The following is a 23347-nucleotide window of genomic DNA, read 5'->3' as shown; positions in this document are numbered from 1 at the left end:
TTTGTGCCACCTCATTCCTTCGACTGCAGACTACTGGGGAGAATAAACTGCGAGGGCAGAGCAGCTGGGCAAGCCGGCACTGTGGTCCCACCACAGGAGGACAAGGCCCACAGGAGAGGTGCAATCGTGGAGCCTGAGGGGGTCCTTGGAGAAGACAGAGAGAGGGGACAGAGACAGGTTCAGCCAATCTGGTGGCCACAGCAACCAGTAAATAAACAACTCCATGTTATTTGCCTTGCTCCAATTAAAAGTGGGGGTAAATCCCCACTCTACTCTCAGTTTCTCCTTCCATGAGTTTTACAAGAGATAATATTAAAATATTAATCTCCTTGAGCAATACGCCAGGTTCATGAGGCACTCCTCTGCCTGTGCATTAAGTAACGAAGAAAAACCTGGAGAAGCCATGTGCTGCTCCTTTCATCGCATCCAGGCTTGTGCAGTGGCTCCATCTTGTGAAGAGGCTGTCGGAGGTGGGATGAGACCTCACGCAACCACACTGTCAAAGGAAACAGGCTTACAAAGAAAGGCATCAGAAGAACAAGTCAGTCCCACTACTAATAAAGCTGTGCCCAAAAAGCCCTCCTGCGCTTTGCTCCCTGTGCCCTACGCAGCCTTTGGAGACTGACCACAGCCTTCAAAGACACCAGCCAGACTAGTCCACCCACAGCGGGCGATACTTTTCACTTTTCTGTGGTATTTTTGGCACATGAGGTGGCGAGGAAAGGGTTGTGAGCCTGCAGAAATGTGTCTGGGAAGCAGAGGGAGGAAGAGGTCTCTCAAGGGCAGGCAAGGAGCTTGGTGGACAGAGGTAAGTGGCGTGGCCCCAAGACCCTCTGACTTGGGCAACTGCAGGCAAATAACCCCTCGCTAATGTGACACCAGTATCCTTAGCATTGGTGTCTGTCCCCAAACACAGCTGCAGAGATTGGAATCACCCAGCTCATTACAGTCCCTCTGCTCACAAGTAGACATACACCAGAAATCTCTCCCTCTCACAGCAGAGAGAAATGTTGAGGCAGAGGGTTGTCTGAATCATTTCAGAGATGCATTGGGCTCGTTAAAATCTGTTATGAGAAAAAGGAAAAAAAAAGGCTGAAATGAGAAGGCACCATTATTTTTTTCTGCTAACAAGCGACGTTGGCAGAGCATGCTGTCATGGGAGCACCCCTCAGGCCAAGGGAGAATGGCCACCAGCGTGGACAGGGCCAGTCTCTCAGGAGAGAGCTAGCCCAGGCAGTAGGGCTGCAAGACCTCTGTGCTGCAGAGTCAACAACCCAGTGTCAGTCCCAGTCTTCTTTTCTTGAGCAGCAGGGACACAGCCCGGGATGCTGGGATGGGACTGGGGCAAACACCTGCAGAGCAGCTGGATGCTGGGTCTTTAGCTTGGCCCTCCATGGTTCCCTTCAGGAACAGGGTGTGAAATACAAGATGTAGATGGAGAGATGCCCAGAGAAAAATAGCGTGATTTTTTTTTTTCCCCTTTGGAAATCTGGGAAATGCCGCTCCCAAGAACATACTTGCCACCATGCCAATGTCTATAGTGCAACAGGTTCTGTTTACAGGGGAAAAAAAAATGCTACTAAGCCTCACAAAACCACAGCCCAGTGCATTTCGTTACAGTATCAGATTACCACCAAACAGAAGGAAGCTTTCCCTATAAATTAAACCTCCCCAAACCTCAGTCCCGTGCCAGAAGCTGAGCTGCAGACAAGTAGGTAAGATACTACCACTCAGGGCAGGAGCTTCTCTCATTCCTTCAGCAACACCATCTCCTCAGCAGCCCAAGGGCTGCAGCTTTTTGCTGTGCGAGATTTCTGCATGAATAAGGATAGCGAGATTTGTCCTGTAGTTCTGGATTTAGATGGCTCTCATCCGCACGTGAGCCTGTCTCCCTAGGCTCCCCTCGCAGCCAGCGAGGGTGAATGGGTGCTCTCAGAGTACAACTCGCCCTGAAGTAGATGGCCACAAGGATTTGGACAGCTTGCATCTTGAAAAAGCCAATTTCTGAGTACAAAGAAAGTCTCAGGAGATTGAGGCAAAGCTGTCCCGGTGTGGTGAAGGCGGTTCGTATGCAGAATATGGGCAGGGAATAAGAGCGTGCATGGTGGTAGGGCAGCAGCACAAGGCACTGAATTTTATTTTTTCTGAATTAAATCTTGGGGTTTGAGATTTGGAGGAAGTTACCAATATGTTGTAGACGACATGGGTTTCAAACACCAGCAGAAGTGAGAGGTCACGAGGCTCGTGAACGGCTGCAGCCTGGTTTGTGCCAGAGCAGGAGAGCTGCCATTGGGGTCTCTTATAAAAAAAAGATGCGGCTCCGTTTGTGTATTGCTTTGCCTACTCAACCAAGAGAAATACCCCATCAGCTCAGAAAGAGTTTCTTTGTGTTTATGCAGCAAGCAGCCTGCCAGTGCTGACTGATTGATTTTCAGGCTTTTCTGCATGCTGAGGAAGAACCAGCCCATGTACCCGATGCTTGTGCTGCTGGGCCTCGCTGCCCTCCTGGGTAAGTCTTGTGTCCCTCGTTCCCTTCCCCCAAGCAGCTGGAGACATGCTCCCCTGGGCTGGGAAGCAGGAGGCATTGATGCACCTCCTCACCCTCCTCCCCAGAATCTTGGTTGCCATTAAAGTCTATGGGAGGAGACAGTGCTCAGGTCACCTTGTAAGCCTTGCAGAAGGAGGGGTGGCCTCTGAGGGATGGGTGGGCACAGGGTGCAGGGCTCAGGGCAGGACCTCTCCTCCTCTCCATCACAAGGAGTGACAGAGGCAGCCCTGCATGGTTCCCATGCCCCGCAGCTCATCCTCTCCAGCATGCAGCCTCCCCTTGGGTTTTACTTGCAATGACAAAAGGTTTTTACTGTCTAAGCCTTCCCATGTCGCCTCTACAGGTGCCTCCCAGGGCCGCACAGATTGCTATGGCAATGTAAATGGAATTGACACCACTGGGGCTTCGTGGGACACTGCAAAGCCAGAGGGTTTATCCTACCGCGGTGAGTGTCTCTCTTCTGCCAGTCGGCTCCATTTCCCTGTGGCACAGTAACCCCAAATCCTGCACATTTCCAAAGTGCTGAACACACACCAGCTGCTGGGCCTGCATGATACCCCTGCAGTCAATCATCTATGAGGAAAGGCTGAGAGAGTTGGGGCTGTTCAGCCTGGAGAAGAGGAGGCTCCGGGGAGACCTGATAGTGGCTTTCCAGTACCTAAAGGGAGCTTATAAGAAAAACAGGAAGAAACTTTTTAGTAGGGCCTGTTGTGACAGGACAAAAGGTAATGGTTTCAAAATAGAGGGAGATAGATTTAAGATTAGATATTAAGAAAAAATTTTTTACAATGAGGGTGGTGGGACACTGGAACAGGTTGCCCAGAGAGGTGGTGGATGCCCCATCCCTGGAAACGTTCAAGGCCAGGTTGGACGGGGCTCTGAGCAACCTGATCTGGTTGCAGATGTCCCTGCTCCTTGCAGGGGGATTGGACTAGATGACCTTTGAAGGTCCCTTCCAACCCCAACTATTCTATGATTCCATGATCTACCTCCTCCCAGAGGTGAGGGAAAGAAAAAGTTGATGTAATTCTGTCTGAATGAGGACAGAGGTGAGAGACAATTCTGAGTTTTAAAGGCTACTAAGCAAATGTCTTTAATTTTGATATTAATTACAGGAGTTAGGGCTTCAGAAAAGATCGCCGAACGGGACCTAAAAGCTATGGATCAATATAAAACACTCATTAAGAAAGTTGGCAAAAAACTGTGCGTTCAACCAGCCCTGATCGCTGGCATCATCTCCCGAGAAAGTCATGCCGGCAAAATACTGCAGAATGGCTGGGGCGACAATGGCAATGGATTTGGTTTAATGCAGGTATTTGTTGATGTCCCACTAAACCTGATAAACAAACAGCATACAAGTAAAAGTAAGCCCCCTAAGCATATCATCCATTACAGCAGGGAAATGACTTTTTTTGTTGTTGTTTTGATATTTCTAGGTTGACAAAAACTCACATAAACCTGCGGGACAATGGAACAGCGAAACTCATCTTACCCAGGGCACAAACATACTTATCACGATGATAAAGACAATTCAGAAGAAGTTCCCAAGCTGGACAAAAGATCAACAGCTGAAAGGTAAGGTACACGTCATAGGTTTTGTCCAGGAGAGAAGAAAACCTTTAGGACAAGAACATAACGAACTAGTTCCCATGTTCCTCAAAACCCACGTTTCTAATAGGCTGCCACTTAGCTTTTCATCCCTGTTTTATTTCACCAGCAAAAGACAAGCTTTGTCAACTCTGTGTTGTTTCTGCCTCTCCTTAGTACAGCAGCCTGGTTGAATTGCCGTCACCATGCGGCAAATATTTATACATCTGAAATCTACTCAATGTAAGAGCTGAGCTTTCCTTATCTGACTATGAGGAGTCTCCCACAGCCATTTAGGTGAACAAACAGCTCCCCAGTATACTTGAACGGGGCCAGCAGTTCACTCTGGATCACTGTTGACAAAGGAGACGAGGTGTTTGCTCTCAGGGAATTGCAAAACTGTGCTGTGCAACATGGAAAAGCTGCCTGCTTCAAAGCAGGCTGCACCCTGCCACCCTGTTGGACTGCTGGGGTGCCACGGTGGGCTTGCTTCACAGCCACCTCAGATACCTCTGCGTTTCAACATGGCATATGGAGTAGCAGATATGCAGCTGCAAGACAAAGTTAATGCAATGTATGAGCATGTTTTAATTCTCTTTTAGGAGCAGCGATTTTCAGGGATGAGTGAGAAGTTAAAAGGATATTGGATACGATATGATATGATACGATATGATACGATACAATACAATATATTATATTACATTATATTACATTACATTACATTATATTATATTATATTATATTATATTATATTATATTAATTATATTATCCTAGTCCAGTCTAGTCTATTCTGAACAAGCCCAGTGTAAAGGAAGGGCTTGTCCTGGGCCAAGTAAAGAGTACAAGTTCATCAAGCAGCAAACATCCATGAACAGAAAACCTGAGGTATCTTTCTGATGTTTTAGTGGATTCAGGAATAACTGTAAGCTGTTCACAGAGTCCCACTTAAGTCAGAGAAGCTCCAATAATGCCGTCTACTTCCCTTCTGAAGCCCTGATAAGAAAAAGCTTTCAAAACCAGTAAAAGCAGAACACATTAGGCTGGAATTTTCCCTAGTTTTTTTTAAGTCTGTGTGACTTCTTTTGGTGTTTAATTTCAGGGGGTATTTCTGCCTACAACGCTGGTGCTAGGAATGTCCAAACCTATGACGAAATGGACAAGGGTACCACCCACGATGACTATGCCAACGATGTGGCTGCACGAGCCCAGTATTACGCAAAACACGGATACTAGACTCAATAATCTCTACCCAGTAACTTCCTTACCATCACCTGCATGACACCCCTGAGGGAGCCAAGACACAGAGCAGCTGTGCCCTGCAAAGCCATACAGATGCAAATGTACAGGAATGATTTAGACAAATAAGAATTTGCAGACTAAAGCCCTGAATTTTTAAAACAATATTCTGTAAGACACCAGTCAAGTAGTTTCTTTATAAGCAATATGGTTTTGATTTTTACCAAGGGAATATTACCAAAATCTTAATATTTTTTTTCTGCTATCTACATATTTCTCTGAGTTATGAGGACTATCTTGTTTTGCTATTGATAATTTGCTGCCTTCCAGATCTTAAAACACGTTTCTGCCAAAATCTGTCATTCTCTTAGGAAATAAAATTTCTTGGATATTAGCTTAATGATTTAATTTTTCAAAGCTGCTTGATACTTACATTATGATGTGGAGTAGTAATTTCTTTCCGAATGCTAATTTTTCATATAAATGCATAGAATAGAGATGGATGTTTCAGTCATACAGAAATAAGTGAACAGAAATCAAATAAAAGGAGTCCAAAGTAGGACTCCAAGGTACTCATATTGTCATGTGTGTTAGAAAAGTTTGGATAAGTACAATGTTAACTTCTGTCGGATGGAGAAACTGAGAAGGGAACAGGATGAAATACATATTTGAGCGTCATAAAATTCTTTTCCCTCTCTGTTGCTTGCAGAAGAGTGACACTCAGGAAAACAGCAGTCTTTGCGTTCAGCATATTTTGGTGCTCCTATTCTTTCTAGACCTGGAATTGAACTATTTTGGGGTGGGAGGGTGGAAAGGCAATGAAAGCAGAGAGGCAGGACTGAGTAACACTCATTCTTCAGGGCCAAAGGAACAGTTGGTTTCGGTCTGGCAGCAAGCAGTACCAGCTTTGCCTTTCCCATTAGCATCCACTTGCATGCTGAGGGAACTTCCTTTATTCTTCCACGACAACCACACCTTCTGGGACTGGGAATAGCTGCATGTCAGAATAATTAGGAAAAACCCTGGCTGCAAGTATCTTAAATGGATAGGAAAATGCAATCAAAAGCCATTAACAGCGCACAGAGTTATGATACACATCCTCCCAGGAGCAACTAGAGACCATGTTGCAAACACCCAGCATGGATTTAAACAGGGTAAATAGTGCCCAGCCAACCTGTTTGCCTCTTGCGACGAGATGACCGGCTTTATGGAAAAGGGGAGAGGACCGTATATGGCATACCTTGACCTAGCAAGGTCTTTGTCCCAGCCTGCCATAGGATCCTCATGGCCAGACTGGTGAGACACGGACTGGACAGGCAGGTAGAAAATTGGCCAGAAAGTTGCCAGGCTCAAAGCATGGTGGTCAGTGTCACAGGGTCCATCTGGTGGCCAGCTGCTAGTGGCACCCCACAAGGATGGACATTGCAGCCAGTACTGCTTTGTGGCCTGAGCAGCAATTTAAACTTTAGACTAGGGATCAAGAGCACTCATAGCAAGTTCACAGTTGATACCAGATGTGAGGTCCTGGAGAGACTGGAGAAATGGGCTGATGGCAACCACATGACGGTCAATTCAGACAAAGGCAAAGCCCTGCACCTGGGACAGAATAACCCCCTGCGCTGGTACGGACTGGGGCCAACTATCTAGAAAGTAAGCTGTGCAAAAAGGGACCTGGGGGTCCTGGTGGACACCATGGGCCCTCATGGAAATGTAGACTAAGAACACCCTAAGCTGCCTTAGCAAAATCCTAGCCAGCAGGGAGGGGAGTGATCATTTCCCTCCCTTTTGTGCTTCTGAGACCACACCTGGAGCACTGTATCCAGTCAGGGGCTGCCTGATAAAAGAGGGACACTCCACAGTGGAGGCCACCAAGCTGGTCAAGGGCTGGAGCACAGGAAGTACAAAGAGACACTGAAGGAGCTGGGTCCGCTCAGCCTGGAGAAGAGTCCTCACCTGAGCTGCACTAGAAGTCTGCCTGCACTTGGCTTTGTAATCCACTGATCCTGATCCTGCCTCGCTGACTTTCCTTCCTGGCTTTCTCTTGAACCTGTCTTATGACTACAAACTTGCCCTAGGAAGTCACCTAGGGAAAGAGCCTGCTTGCCATCCTGACCACAGCCCACTACTGCGGTTGTGAGCAGTTTTCATGGGAAGGTAGGCTGGGAGAGATCTGCCTTGTTGCCACCCCTGGCTGTCTGACAGCACACCCTTGGAAACACAGGTGATTCACTTGTTTTTTTTTTTTTTTTAAATGCAGGCTACACAAATCACCCAGAGGTAACAAATGCTGATCACTATTAAAATCTTAGATCGACTAGTTACTCCTGCAGATTGACTCTGATCAACCGTTTCTGCAGATGCCTCACACCACTAGTTCCTGGGACCAGCACGAAGGGACACCCCTGTCCCAGGGCTCACTGACCATGGGCTCCATTCGCTGGAAGGCACCTTGCTGACACTTCAGCTAGAGGTGCTATAAAATTACCTGTGTTCAACACATAAGTTTTAAATCTACTGTCTGTTGTCTTATCTTGTTCCAAATTGCTCAGTAGTACACCTGAAGGCAAGGTCTTAGCACTGGCAATCTCCATACTAACTCCCACCAAGCCCATAGAGCCAGCATCAGGTGAGGTAAGGGCCATTATGCTTTTAAATACATTTAAACATGAGCACCTCAGTATTTTCTGCCTCCTGGTACTTGAGGTAGCAGAGTTTTCTGGTAGTTATTTACTTAATACATGTCAAAAACATCCTGCCTTTTTTATTTCTTATTCAGAAAAAGAAACTCCAAAGCTTTGAAATTTGCCTTAGCAAAGACATAATCGGCTTAATATGTATCTTCACAAGGTCTTCCGTACGTACATGCGAAGAGCTGCAAGCCTCACAGCAGACGCTCGCTGTGAGCAGATGGCAACTTCACCTTCTCCTCATCCATGCCACCAAGGTGGGCTGCACTCCGCGGGCCAGGATTTGCCTCCCAAAGCTATAGAAGGGATTTAGTCTCCAACATCCACCATTTCCTGCTCTCCATCCTGGGGACCAACACCGCCAGTGTCGCTAGCCCAGAGGCAGAGCAAGGCAGCGGGGTGGGAGATGGGAGTGGGGAGGGCAGAAGTGTCCTGCTGTGGTACGAAGGCAACTGTCATACTACGAGGCACAACATAGCATTATCCTCTGTGACACATGTGAAATCTTTCTGCTAATCACCACCAGAAAGGCCCCAGCCAAGGACTATTCAGGTAGCTACAGCTCAGCAAAGATGAGGACGAACAAGGGAACCTCAAAACTGCAGCAACAACCATGATCAGAAGTGAAGAAAATGTGGCCTGAAGAGATTGCAGAACTGTGATGGCTTAGACAAGAAAAAACATGCCAAGGACAGGTATGTGTGCCTACAGTCACAGAATAGACAGCCAGGAAAGGGAAAGAAGTAAGCAGGTTTACTACATCCATGTGTACAGAGTAGAGCAGATACACACACATAAATACAAAAATACACATAATTCCCCATTTTCAGCTTTCATTTTAAATCAACAATGAATACAAAGTATTTAAGTGTTGCTCTTTAGCATTTATCTTATAGCGAGAATGGCCTTTGCTGTACTTAGGTGAGGTAATGAACAAGATTTCCAAAATACTTGAGAATTTATCTGAAGTCTCATTCAGCTTTGCAAGACCCAAGGCTTGCAAAAATGAACTTACTACAAAAGATACTGAAATTTCTGCAGTTTGTGGCAGTTTCACGTCCCAGCCCTGTTTGCACTCTCCAGCATGGGACTTTACGTCTGCTGATGGGACAAGTAGACCTTCTGCAAAAACTAACATGTGAAGGATAATCCACTTCAACTTTTTATTACAATTGGGCTTGAGTGATTCTTTATGAAATGCAGGAAGGGCCTAAAAGCATGTTCTAAATTTGCTTTACGCTGCCTTAATAGGACCAGATAGGTCCTGTTTGACCTCCTTGGGTCTCTCTTCTTTACAGAGAGAACTTCGACTAAATGTATGCCAAAACTCTCAACTCCTGGCTTACTAGAATGGAGAAGAGACTTGTTTCATTTTAAGGGAAGGGCTCCTTACTGCTAGTTACTGAAGATAAACGAGAGGTAAAAATGACATCAACCACAACTGCCTTCACGTGTTGTTTAAACATTTCCCAACTTCTGATTACTCAGCTTCCACCTCCTGACTCAGGAAGGGTCACTATTTCACTGCTTCTCTGGCCATCAAAAATGCTGCAAAGCTGGATAGGACACACCTAAGGACAACACAAGCAAAAGTCAATCCAGTAGAAACAAGCCAAGTCATGCACCTACAGTCAAAAAACATATACAGTTAAAAAGCAATTGAATATAAAACAGTTAAATACTATTTAAAAACAGACAAAATTTCGTTCATCTCTGCAGCATGATGTTAAAAAAAAAAAAAAAGCATGCTAGTCATTGCTTTGCCTTTAATTGACAAAATTTCCAAGCTGCTCTGTCCCAGGCTGCGTGATACCACCTGCCCTCTCAGGAGCTTAACACGGATATTCTTCAGACGAAGCCTCCACGGACGAGACAACACTCACTCCCACACTGAGAAACGACTCTCTGAATCCCTTTCAATTAATGCATAATCTGCTTCTGAAAAATGCCAGGGCCTGCCTCCACACCTGTTATTGCAGTTCTTACACCAAACACTTTCAGTTTATAAGTACGTTTCTGTCTTGATAAATCTCTCACTCATAGAAACCAGATTTAACTGACTTGGTCTCTTCCCCTTCTTCCCACTCTTTTTTTCAGGTTTTTCCCCTCCTGACAGATGATCAACAAGTTAAATTATTCCTTTGGCCATGTACGTGTATATTCCCACTACCTTCAGATTATGCCCCTGCCTTCGGTGTGGTTGCACAGACAAGATGCACTGACTTCAGCAACAGTTTCTGGGGAGGGAAGAAGCACCGGCCCCCAGCGCTGCAGTGCAGTAGGGTGACCTGCAGCCCACAGCACTGACTCATGGCACTCCGTGGTGACATCAACACCAGAAACCAAGTTTCATGGCAGAACTACACTCTGACAGGCTTTTTGTAGCATTTCTGAGAGGTGAAAAAAAACTAGGACGAGATGGATCTGAACTGGAGGTTGCCGATTGCTGCAACTAACAGCAAGTGCAAGGGGAATTTAGAAGATAAACCACAATCTGGGCCTCTTTTGAGACTGCCCAAAGCCACCACCTATACCTCTGACATAGCAGGAGAGATCGCAAAGCCATGTGGCTTACATACTGCCTCCTCAGTGAAAAGCGAGCGATGGGACAAGCGAGAGATGCTGCAAAGAGCACTGGCGAAAGCCGTAACTGGTTCTCCATCCCCAGAGACCTGAGCCTGCAGCAGCTCCCAAGCTTTCGCGGGAGCCTGCAAGATGCAGCCTGCTCAACATCGCACAGATGATAGACACGGCTGTTGTTACGAACCATCAAGCGGACATGCCATTCTCCCCTAGTAGTTTGCTGAGGAAAAAAAAACTTCCCAGGACATGTGAGACTCCATGCATGCATGTAGGATTGAAAAACAGTTTCTGAATGGGGATCCAGAAAACACAGGAGATCCATCTGCCTGCCTCAATTACTGCGATGTGGAAGCAGCAAACTAGTACATCCTTCATTATTCTCCTCCAACAATAAGGAAGCACAGGCTATTTGGAGATCACTGCTTTGTGAATCATCTTTAGTGGTCTTTTGAATTTTCAATTTTTTTTTTAATGTCACCCCTGTCTGAGCCATAGCCATTTTACTTTCCTTCCTGCCAGAAGTACTTCCCTGTGTTTCAATCTTCTTTAAACTTACTCGTAACTGGGAGCACGAAGAGCTCCATGCAAGGGCTGCTGTGACTTTTTGCAGCCAGTTCTTGATGTGAGGCGTCAACAGCACAGGAAAAATGGACATAATTGACTCTTTCAATGCTGTAACGCTCCTCAGCTTAAAATTTGAAAGAGCTGATCAAAAAGCGAAACAGCATTTCACCCTCACAAAATTTACAGTGGAGGAGAAGCATGTCAGGATGCATTAGCAGTGGTGGGGAGGTCTGCCATCCAGTGGCTTTTTTCCTTACTGCTGAACGCCTACAGTCGCTTTGATCCACTGCTGATTTGGGTTTGTCCCTTCACCTTTGTTGTCGCTGTGTAAGAGGGGATAACAACAGGGACCTGGCACAGCCTCTGCGTATGCAAATTCTCAGTGGTCACAGCTCTGTGTCATGTTACTGTTGCTGGGTCTTTGCCTGCAAAAATAGCCGAAAGCGCGGTTTCTGTTTTCCATTGTCAGCACATTATTGCTCCTAAAAACTGAAGGGAGTCAGTTGTTTTCAGATGAGGCTCCTCCTAGTTCCAAACTGTTAGCAACGGGGTTTTAAATTAAATTAAAATATATTTCATTTTTAAAATTGTAATTGTGTTCTGCAGAGCAGAAACCCTGTGGCGTTCGGGTGGATGCACAAGAAGTTGGTAGGCGTTGCCGTTTCCCGTTAATAGGAGCAGCATGCGGGAAGGGCACTAAGTCAACTGCTCCCAAACTCTCCCAGCAGATAAAAAGCCGCCAGCAGATAAAAAGCTCACTTGTCTCGAGGAAGTGCAGTGAGAAGGTGGGGAGGCATCCTGCACCAAACATGGCAGGTCAGTGATGTTTGTCTAATATTCTTGTAAATAATTCACTGTACTAAAGTCTCTTTTCCATTAACTGCTGGGATTGGGTTAGTGTTGTTCCTCTCAGTTGCTGTTTGTGCATTTTCCCTTCTGCAACAGTGTGTTTAGGCAACAGACAAAGGCAGATGAATTGCAAATCAAATGAACTGCAACTTAGATAAATTGTAATGGATGTAATTTAAGGATGTTTCTCTTTGATTTTTCCTGTTGATGGTAGCTATGGAAAAGCAAGCTGGAGCCAGGGAGTAGGGTTTCTTCTGACTTTCACAGATTTTTTTTTTTTCCTTTTGAAATAGAAAAGCTGCCTTTTGGAGGTGCCTTTCTCCATTGGCTATGCGGGCAGCCCAAGTGACAAGCTTAGCCTAGACAGACTAAGTTTTAGGCAAGCTAAAATTCAGGGGGATTGAATTGTGCACAAAGCACCAGTTCACCTCACAAGCTACACTGCGGCTTTATGCTAGCATGACCGAGAGGTAACCCTTTCCAGAGCATACGATACCATGACCACATATGCTAGCACAAATGCATGCACCAGTATCAAAACGATGCTGTGGATCATGGATCTGACAACATTTTAACAGCATGCGTCACATACTGCACTGGCCTGATGTTTGGTTGTGAATACTGCTCTTAGGCTCTTCAGAGCGTTATGGAAATATACTGAATGTGGACACGACTGGAGCTTCGGAGGCAACTGCGAGACCAGAGGGTCTGAGCTATGCAGGTAGGCACTAACTCAGTCGTTCATCTCTCCTTGCATCCACGCACAAGCAAGCTCACGCCTATTACAGATCCCAGTCTCTGGCCGTCAGTCATTGCCATGCGAGTAGATTTTTCCACAACCAACAAAGATCCTACTTGGGCACATAAGTTTATGCTGGGAATAGAGTTGCCGTTGAGATGTGCTAAGGAATATTCAAGACCATTACAGAGAAAACGCAAGGTCTGCTGGGTGCATCCAACTCCTGCCATCAAGCCTGCTTTTCTCTCTCCCTTATGAGGTTTTTCCTCAAGACCTGTTTCTGAACATTTCCCCATTATATCCCTAAATCAAAAAGAAATAAACCTGGGACTAATCCACCCAAAGGCTTAGATTTAAAACAGGAAGACTCGCCTTTTAGTCTGCAGAGTAGACAACTGCCCTTTATGTTTGAAAAAACATCTTTTACATTACCTGTGTATTGATTTCTAGGACACTTGCCCTTCAGCAAAATTGGTCAATTCTATCATTACTTCTCTCTAAATAGATTCAGAAGGATTCAAAATGCCAGCTCAGTCATAATGACTGTTAGAACAACTTGTTTCTGATTTTAAAAATGAAAGCAAAAGTCAGGCATGTTGTGTTGTAGGAGTTTCTGCCTCAGAGAAGATTGCAGAAAAAGATTTGAAGAACATGCAGAAACACCAAGACAAGATTACAAGAGTTGCCAACAGCAAGGGTGTTGATCCAGCTCTGATTGCTGGTATTATCTCTCGAGAGTCACACGGTGGGACAGTGCTGGAGAACGGCTGGGGTGACCACAACAATGCCTTTGGTTTAATGCAGGTATGGTCAACCTTCTTAAAAACACAAATCTCATCCTTCTTTTGAAGCAGCAAGTCAGAAAAGAGCAGGGGACCCACCGAAAGGTAACTCCCTAAACCTTTTCAGACAACTCTTTGGCCAGAATAAAGCCAACACTGGCCCAGCCATCAGCTCCTGGCACTGGGGAAGGACCCTGCTGAGTGTCAGAGCGTGAGCAGACAGCTTTTACACTGTAAAACCACTGCTTGCTTCCCAGCGCTCTCTTGGGAATGAAGAGATTAATCGTTCCTATTTCATAGTTTAGATAATAAATCTTGATTTAAAAAGCATTTATTTTTAACAGAGTCAGGTTAATTATCCTATGCACCACAGGAGCCTGGCTAGTGGGGGATCTTGCTATTCATGCCTACGTTCACGCCTCACTTGCTTGCCAAGTTGTACATTTATCCGTACAATCCCTAAACATTTGCTGCACGCATTGGGATCCACTTTTGTAACAGCTCCAGCCCCCTCAGACTTGCTCTTTACTAACCCCACAGATAAGAGGCGGAGAAGAAGAGGAAGAGAAGGAGAAGGAGGGGGATGAGGAGGAGGACAAGGCAAGGAAGAGCAGAACTAGGGCAGACATTGAGAGGACATCCCTAGAGGAAACAGGGGTTTTCCCACCCTCCATGCAGCTGGGAGGAGAGGAGCAGTCACCTTGCAGCTGGAAAAGCTTCAACAGCAGTAATCCCACTTTCTGCACCCTGTCACCGTTACAGCAGCAGCTGTGTTGGTTTTTTAACAGACAAGGAGGTGGGGCAGGCCACCTTCAGTCACTCTTCAGTGACCCGATAGTCTGCTATTTGTGCCATCTGCTGCCTTCCCCTGCACCTTGAGCTACCTTTGCTTCCTCTCTATACAATTACAAAAGAGGTAAATAATGAGATCAAAGATCAGAATGAACACAAGCAGCCTGTAAGCAATTAAGAGCTCTGGATAAACAGTGGAGTTTCTGGTGTGCTGATATTGCTCTTTCACTTTCAGGTTGACAAACGGTACCATAAGATTGCCGGGTCATGGGACAGTGAGGAGCACTTAGCACAAGGCACAGAGATTTTATGCGGGATGGTACAGGAAATGCAGAAGAAATTCCCAACATGGACAAAGGAACAGCAGCTGAAAGGTAGAGTTTTGTCAGCTTTAAAATGTCAGCTTTAAAACATTTCACACACATAAAGGTCAAGCACAATTATGCTGTAAAACAGAGCACTTTAAAAAAAACTAAACACATCCCAGTCCCCCTGTTCTTTTTATTGAAGTGTGGAACAGTATTTCTTGACACTCACTAAAATTAACAGAGGAATAAGATGTGAATGGCTTTCTAGCAGGCTTTTTGAAAACTTGGCAAATACTGTGACATTTTTCCAGCTGCAAAGTGTAAGGGTGGGTTCTCCCCTCCCCCATTTCATTTGTTTTGTCATTCTATACCTACCTACAAAAAACTACTATCCTGGCAAGTCCAAAGAAGGAATCCATTAATTTTGATACTGTATGGTCCTCACTGGAGGAAACATGGTTATATTCTTGAGCACTGATTACTGCTCAAGCCGTCATTAAGGTTGGGTCCCTTTATTCCAACGACAACGCAAACATGTCCAAGGTTATTAACACAGGTAGACATGAAGGCATATGCACAAAAGGAAGCGGGCAAACACCTGAAGATGTTACGTTAGCAAAATACAGCAAGGGGACAATGATCACCAAGTTTGGATGTAAAGGAGGAAATTATCATTTCTTCACAAAATTAAAACACAAAAGGAATATTGCAGTGGCAAAAATAGCTGGAAATGGTAATACAATACTGGCGAAGAGAGAGATGCAAACTAAAGCAACACATCTAAGCTGTGATTTTTGTTTGCTTGCTTATTTACTGACAAAATATAATCTCTGTTTATATGTTCTTCTCACTCTCATTTCAGGTGCAATCTCAGCCTACAATGCGGGACCTAACAACGTCCGGAGCTACAACAGCATGGATATTGGCACAACACACAGTGACTATGCCAATGATGTGGTTGCAAGAGCCAAGTTTTTTAAGAGAAATGGATTCTGAGACATCTGAGTAATGATTAGATTTCAGTCACTGATTGCATATTTTCCTTCTAATTAAAAAAAAAAATCCTGGATTTTCCCCAAGAAACAGTCAAGAATAGGGGAGGGCAATGAAGCCAGAAACAAGTGCAAGCTTTCAATCTTTTTTTTTTCCAGCTAAGTCTAAAAAAAAATCACTTTAAAAGATAACACTGCTAACAATCCAAACTGTAACCTACCTTTTGCCATTTAATTTTTATCTCACTTCACGAGAATATTCAAGCAGAGTTTTCATCTGTGCTTGCAGTTTCTCAAGCAGCCGAATAATACTGGAAGAAAGTTATAACACTGCTTAACAAGATTTTATCTGCCTTAGATTTTATCTGTCAATACCCAAGTGTAACAGCACTGCAAAATTGGTTGTTAACAATTTGCAATCTTGGAATTGAATATTTGCAATAAATATTGTATGTGTTTTACCTACCAGAAGTGTATCACAATGTATCATATCCTTTCAGAAGGATTGCTCTTAACTTTGGTGATGTGACCCCAAAGTGGCTCTTTTTTTTTGTGTGACAGGAGGGAAAATACTAAGCTATCCTTAACTTTTTTTTTTTTTTCCCTTGATACTACTTAATTTTAGCCTTTACAGTTGCAAGCATTCTGTTAAACTCAAGCTGCTGTAATGAATACTTTTATTGAAGCTATATATTATCTTCAGTACAGGGTCTGAAATAAGAATATGCACACTCCATCATGTTTATAAAATGGCATATAGTTTCTAAAATCTGATGCAAGTTCATGCACAATAAACAGATCATTTTAATCAATCATATAGTAAAGCTTTTGGGGAGCCTCAGCTTCAGAGTTGTTGCATTCATTCAGCCATTTCAAGATACAGGAGAAAAGTAAGTGGTTTAGAGTGTTTAAATAAAACTCCTCAAGGGTATCACTAGGGTCTAAAGGAGAAATAAAGAGCACGGGGTGGGGTGCGGTGTTATTTGTTTGTTTTAAATATGGTGCTTTTTTTTTTTTCCATAGCTAGTATGTTGTGATTAAAAACAGCCTGATGCTATTATTAGAATTGAATTGATCTACTCGCACTACAGTATTAATTATCAAATCTAAAACTGTTAGTAAAACTGCAACAGAGCAACAGCACAGAAATAGAAATACATTTTAAATAACTACATTTCTACATTGCTACCACACACTGCACCAAATGTGTGTTTGAATATACTTTAAATGCTACAGCAGGTAGACATGGCAAATGGTTCCTACCCAAGAAGCAAGCTCAACATGAGACAGCCGGGTGTCCAAGCAGCAAAGGTAGCTAAGGGTACCCTGGGCTGTATGAACAGAAGCACAGCTTGACCAAGGGAAGAGATTACACGCCTCTACTAAGCACCCGTTAGACGACATCTAGAGCAGTGTCCAGTTTTGGGCCCCATGACACAGGAAAGACTAATTAAGTAGAGCAAGGTCAGCAGAAAGCCACCAAGGCAGCTGGAGCTGGAGCACTTGCCTCATGAGAAGGGACAGCTTCAGGAGGACCTAACAGCAGCCCCACAGTAGCTACTTGTGAGGGATAATTGAGGAGACGGAGCCAGGCTGGCTCCTCACAGTACTGCAAGGTGGGAAGAGAAATTCCAACAGACATAAGCTGAAAGAAGAGAGGTTCAAACTGGATACAAGACTATTCTGCATATAACCTTTTCCCCACGAGGACAGCCAGGCAGCAGAGCAGGCTGCCCAGAGAGGCTGAGGTGTCCTTGTCCTCAGAGGTTTTCAAGACTTGATTGGACAAAGTCCTGATCAACCTGGTCTGACCTCAGCGCTCGCCGTGTTGAGCGGGAGGTTGGACTAGAGACCTGTGAGATACCTTCCAACCAGAATTATGCTACCATCTTAAGCCAGCCTGTTTGTAAGGCAGTGTCTCTTACCTGCGTGTCATGAAGATTTACATGAAGCGCTTACAATGCTCCATTAATGAAAGGGTGTAGACACACAGTGTTTGTGCACCGTTGGCTCTCAGGTTTTAGACCTGAGAGCAAATATTTAGAGAAAATATGTTTATATAGAGAAAGTTTGGGATAGCAGATTGACTGTATGACAGTTGTGACCTTGGAGGAAATACCATTTCAGAAACACCCAAATTTACACATATATTAAAAATTTTAAGAAACCATAATTTCCTTTTTAATGAAAACTGTCAGCTTGTCAATTAAAGACAGCTGTAAACATGTCTTGTAGCTAAATCTTACCCAGAAATAACAAGTACTATCAAAAGCATTTTCCCTTCTCTGTACTTGGGAAGCAGTAATTAGCTCTGCTCTAACTTACGTAGTTCATCACACACTTTTTTAAGTTGTGCACAGTACCAAATAAGCCTGTTCATTAACACATTCTTTCCGGTTTACATTGCAGTAGTTATGAAGGTGGTAGCAGCTGAATAGAAGATTCATACTCATACACATACTGTCTATGACAGAACCGACAGCGCTCCCTCTGTTGGAGATTCACCAGGCTGCAGTGCCAGGGACACAAATCCTGAACGTGCTTGGTAAGGCTGAGCAATCCTGGCTTTGGTGCTCTGGGCCACCAAGCCTCCTACACATTTGTGATCCCTCACTGACAAGACCCATTTGCCTAATTTTCTGGACTCTGGTACTTGTGCCATCTCTTTTAAGCATGCCCTAAACCTTGGATGCAACACATATCCTTCAAAAGGGCTGAAATTTCAGCTTTACTAAGTACATCCCTGTGGGAACATGGTAAACACCACCTAGAGACTGCAGGCATAGCACATGGCCATGCAAGATGCTATGCAGATACTGGAAGAAAGGAGGGAAGGAATAAAAGCAACATTCATTTATCTGCTTCACTTTTTCCTTGCTATTCTATATCCTTCAGACTGAAACCAGCATTTTCTGTGTCCTTACATCTACAGCCTGTATCTACTTGGGAAACTGAGACTCTTCAGCTCAATTTTGCATTTCAGCCTGTTCGTAGGAGCCATTACAGTCTTCAATGCCAGTACAACAGCCCACCCTTTTCTTTCTCCTGCACACAGTGCCTCCAGCTCCTACTAGCATTTACTCTTCTCTGCAAGCACGCTGAAAGGATAAACATTCATTTTCAGTGACTATATCCCTCTAATCTTCTCACAACATACAGTCATTAAGATTAACTCCTCTACAGCATGTCTAGTGTGGGAGAGGCCCACAGTGCGGAAAACAATGGAATTTATGCTCATGGGAATTAAAACTACTCTATCACTTGATACAGCAGCAGCTTCCTAATTCGACCACAATTCTTAAAACTGTAAATAAAAATATGCACACGGTACTATTCAAGATCCTTCAGTGAAAGGTGTTATTTTACAAACTTGCAGACCTTAATTATTCACTTGCATCAAAGAGATATCCTTCAGGGTCTCCAGATCTCTGAAGTTTGTAATTTTAGAAGAGGAAAAGCATCAACTTTCACACAGACTGTAGCTCTTAGGCTATTACTATTAAACATTTGGGATCAATAAATACCTATGAAGTGAGATAGCATGTTTCCTGAGAGATAAATTATATACTCCACCAAGATGTGAATCACTCCTTCTGTTACTCCCGAATGGGGAGTTCAGGTACTTTTTAAGCTACAGAGGGGGCCAGATGACAGATTGTTTGCTAAGGAACAAGCATGAGATCTGGATGAGCAAGGTAAGTCACCCGAACGCCTGCCTCAATCAAATGACACTCTTGGCCGATAGCTAGCCGATTCCTGTGTAACTGCTAAACAGAGAGCTTTTCCATTCCAGTTCCTTCCTTCACGCAATACAGGTGAAGTCACACACCACCATTGCAAACACTTACTGTTAGCTGGGAAATGTCCTCATCATCATTAGTTGGATCTATTCTACTTACTTCTCAGCTTATCTGATTTATAAATAAAGTTCTATAATAGCTAGCCATAAACTGCAGTAATCTGGCCACGACATTAAAACACACAGACAGAAAGCCTAACATCCATTTACTATTTCAGGCAAACATTATCAACACTGGATTTTATATTTATACACATGTAATCCTTCTCCAAGCATCAGTGTCACCTCCGCCACTCATACCAGACAGAATTAAACTTACACAAGCTCTTAACTTGGGAGTTAAATTATTTATTTTATAAAACATAAGTCCAACCAGCACACCTTATGATTTAATTTCTTTCTGCTCCACAGGTTTCAGACGCCGTCTAATGACAAGCTCTCCGTTGCCCGTAAGAAAGGTGTCCGACATTTCCTCTTCTGTTGGCAACCCATAAGGCAGTTTCAGCGGCTGTATTCTACAGGCAAAAGAGTTTGCTTAGTGAAGCCCTATAACTAGAAGACATTAGGTGCTCCAAATTAAACAAATAGTTAACAAACCTTATCAGATGTTTAATAACTTTCAGTTTGGAATTCACAGAAGGGATATTTTTGTGCAGTCTTGGCTGATGCGCCTATATAAAGGACAGAAAAAGTTTTACAAATGGATTGCCAAACCCCAAATCTCTGTTCACTGAACTTTTCACACTACTAGTAAAAATATAAATCATATTTGCAAATATAAGATTTAAAGAAATAAGTTACGCATCTAGAACATACCTAAAAATAAGAAAATTAAAACTCAAATTCTTGGTTCAAACAACGTAAATCCAGCTTTATTCCTATTACATTATCAACATATTCCAATTTCTTCCAACTCTTAAAAATACTACAAATGTAAATACAGTAGTTTAGGGGTAAGACTGCTTGTTTCAGTTAGATCTTAAAAGAAGCAAGCAAACATTGTTTCTCTGCAATGTAACACTGACTAGACACATTTTTGCACAATGTGCAGTTGGTCTAAAAAATTTGGATAAACAGATCTTTGACACAAACTCTTAAGAGTCTGTTTGAAAATGTATCATCCTTTTTGGGTTTTGAAACCTTTTCATTAATAAATTAGTCTTATTTGCCTACGTGCAATATCTGAATAATATGACCCACAGAGAAAACTGAATTCAATGAACTTACACATCTATTTTTATTATTTATCAGAATTCTCAAGGTAAGGTTCTACTCAGGCATGCATAGCAACACCATACAGTGACATTCTGAATTCTCACTAAATGGGCATTTGACATTAACATTCCTCTCAGCTCTTAAACACATCATCAGCTTCTCAGTTACATTTATAGTAGCTGTAAAGCAACCCAAGTTTCGTGATTGCAAAGTTGAGATCCTTAAAATACCACCACTTTAATTCTGCCCTATGTTTCTACATTTCTGACGTGCACAATAAATATAAAGAATAACAACATACTTTATCCAGTCCAAGATCATGTACTATCTTCTTTTCCCAATATGGGCGACCAATTACACTTTTAATTCTAGTAACAACGTGGATTTTGTGGGGCTGCTCAGGATCACCTCCATACTTTTCATGATCTCCAGGCTGTGGCTGAAATACCTAGAATAAGAAGTTCAAAAGAACAAAGTTTTTTTTATAATTATAACAATAATAATAATTATTATTATTCTAGTTAACTAAGTAACTCTCTAAAACATACCACCCTTGGTAAAAATTATTACATGTTTAACTACCTTTCTTTTCAGCAGGTCAAAGCATCAACAAGTGACCTCAGATTTAGCTTTTATAACATAAAATCAAACATATTTTTAGAATGGCTTGCACTCTTGAGGTTGGCTGTACAAATGCATAGAAATATATGGATAACACTACACTAGCACAGCACTTCACGTGCGTCTCATTGAAGAGTTTCTGCTTAGCCTCTGAATGGTATGATTTCCACAGGCTTTAGGAATGATTTTAAGGAAAAGAGTCAAATGACACTAGATAGTATCTGCAAAAAGATGAGTTAAAAATGTAAATGTAAAAATGAACAATGTAAGTCAAACATCCCATCTCTTTGGTTTTAGTTATTCATTGAATAGAATATTTCAGTTGGAAGGGACCTACGATGATCATTCAGTCCAACTGCCTGACCAATTCAGAGCTGTCCAAAAGGTAAAGCATGCTGTTAAGGGCTTTGTCCAAATGCCTTTTAAACACTGACAGGCTTGAAGCATCGTCCACCTCTCTAGGAAGCTTGTTCCAGTGTTTGACCACCCTCTTGGTAAAGAAATGCTTCCTAATGCCAAATCTAAACATTCCCTGCCACAGCTTTGAGCCATTCCCACACATCCTGTCACTGGATCCCAGGGAGAAGAGATCAGCATCTCCCTCTCCACTTCCCCTCCTCAGGAAGCTGTAGAGAGCAATGAGGTCACCCCTCAGCCTCCTTTTCTCCAAACTAGACAAACCCAGAGTCTTTAGTTGCTCCTTACAGAACATGCCTTCCAGCAGCTTTGTTGCCCTCCTCTGGACACATCTGAGTACCTTTAACATCCTTCTTAACTCATGGGGCCCAGAGCTGCACACAGTACTGAGGATGAGGCTATGCCAACGCTGAATACAGTGGGACAATCCTCTTTCGACTGGCTGGTTATGCTGTGTTTGATGCACCCCAGGATGCAGTTTGCCCTCTTGGCTGCCAGGGGAGACTGCTGATTCTTATTGAGTCAGGGCTGCTCTCCCAGTTTACACTTGTGCCCAGCATTATTCCATCCTAGGTGCAGAATCTGGCATTTCTTCTTGTTAAATTTCATGCCACTGATGATTGCCCAATCCTCCAACCTACCTAAATCCCTCTGCAAGACCTCTTGTCCCCTGAGAGAGTTGACCACCTCCCAGTTTGGTATCACCAGCAAACTTGCTAATGGTGTGTTCAACTCTTGCATCCAGATCATTGATAGATACTGAACAGAACCAGGCCTGGGACTGAGCCCCACGGAACATCGCTGGTGACCAGCTGCCAGCCAGGTGTAGCCCCATTCACTACAGCCCTTTAGGCTCTGCCCTTCAGCCAGATCTTCACCCAGTGCACCAAGAACCTGCTCGTCCCAGTCTCCAGAAATCCGTCACACCACAGATAGCATAGAATTAAGCAGGCTAATACCTATTCTTCAGTATCTCAACTACCGAGGCACATACCGAGTCTGGAATTCTGGACTTGGTAAAGAGACAACGAACCCACGCTGCGGATGCCATCCCCTCCATCCTCTTCCCCAGCATCTGCAAAGACAGCAGGACATAACTTGTTAGGCCTTTCCTTACAGCTCTGCATACTTGCCAACAGAGGCCACAGCCACTCAAACTCTGAGCAGGCGAGCACACATCTCGCGTTTACTGCATCTCTCGGTGGCTGAAGAGCGAACCGTGCAGACACCAGGCGCTCACAGGCCCCTCGGGCCTTCCCAACTCCCCCGAGGGGGCGAAGCCCGCAACAAAGCGAAGCTTGGCCCCTCGCACCACCCGTAACCGCACCCCCCGCTCTCCTTCCTCCCCTCAGCGGCGGCTGCGGGGCATCGACAAGGGCACGTTCCCCGCTGCCCCTCATCCCCACACGGGGGAGGCCCCTCCGCCGCCGCAGGGGGAGCGAACACTGCCAGCACCGCGTCTCCCCCGAACCAAAGCCCAGCCGGAGCCACCACCTTCCAAGCGGCTGCGTGGCCCACGACGCCCCGGCCTACTGCGGTCGCCATCTCGGTGCGCAGGCTTCCGGCTGGGCACCGGCACCACGGCACCTCGGTTCCGCGCTGGCGGAAGGACAGGGGTGAGGCACAA

General features: G+C 44.3%; 3 protein-coding genes across 3 annotated transcripts; 2 read left to right on the top strand and 1 right to left on the bottom strand.

Annotated features, from left to right (window-relative positions):
• Positions 1 to 1655: 1655 nt before the first annotated feature.
• LOC104483720 (lysozyme g) lies at positions 1656 to 5766 on the top strand. The gene is made up of 6 exons (XM_086769304.1): positions 1656 to 1715; positions 2436 to 2509; positions 2892 to 2993; positions 3664 to 3860; positions 3985 to 4123; positions 5236 to 5766. The coding sequence occupies exons 2-6, from the start codon at positions 2446 to 2448 to the stop codon at positions 5367 to 5369; spliced, it is 636 nt and encodes a 211-aa protein (XP_086625430.1). The 5' UTR covers positions 1656 to 1715; positions 2436 to 2445; the 3' UTR covers positions 5370 to 5766.
• Positions 5767 to 11404: 5638 nt separating this feature from the next.
• Positions 11405 to 15973, top strand: LOC104481643 (lysozyme g). The gene is made up of 5 exons (XM_086769319.1): positions 11405 to 11420; positions 12696 to 12776; positions 13402 to 13598; positions 14604 to 14742; positions 15539 to 15973. Exons 1-5 carry the CDS (start codon positions 11405 to 11407, stop codon positions 15670 to 15672), a joined length of 567 nt encoding a protein of 188 aa, XP_086625445.1. The 3' UTR covers positions 15673 to 15973.
• A 3821-nt stretch (positions 15974 to 19794) lies between these two features.
• Positions 19795 to 23342, bottom strand: MRPL30 (mitochondrial ribosomal protein L30). The gene is made up of 5 exons (XM_086769330.1): positions 23215 to 23342; positions 22715 to 22795; positions 20984 to 21130; positions 20065 to 20138; positions 19795 to 19982 (listed from the first exon to the last, which is right to left on the bottom strand). The coding sequence occupies exons 1-5, from the start codon at positions 23263 to 23265 to the stop codon at positions 19850 to 19852; spliced, it is 486 nt and encodes a 161-aa protein (XP_086625456.1). The 5' UTR covers positions 23266 to 23342; the 3' UTR covers positions 19795 to 19849.
• Between the last annotated feature and the right edge of the window lie 5 nt (positions 23343 to 23347).

This window comes from Chlamydotis macqueenii, chromosome 1 (assembly GCF_036417535.1).
Source record: "Chlamydotis macqueenii isolate bChlMac1 chromosome 1, bChlMac1.mat, whole genome shotgun sequence".
NCBI classification, from domain to species: Eukaryota; Metazoa; Chordata; class Aves; order Otidiformes; family Otididae; genus Chlamydotis; species Chlamydotis macqueenii.
The sequence above is the reverse complement of the archived record's forward strand: the minus strand, read 5'-3'. Positions and strand labels throughout refer to the sequence as shown.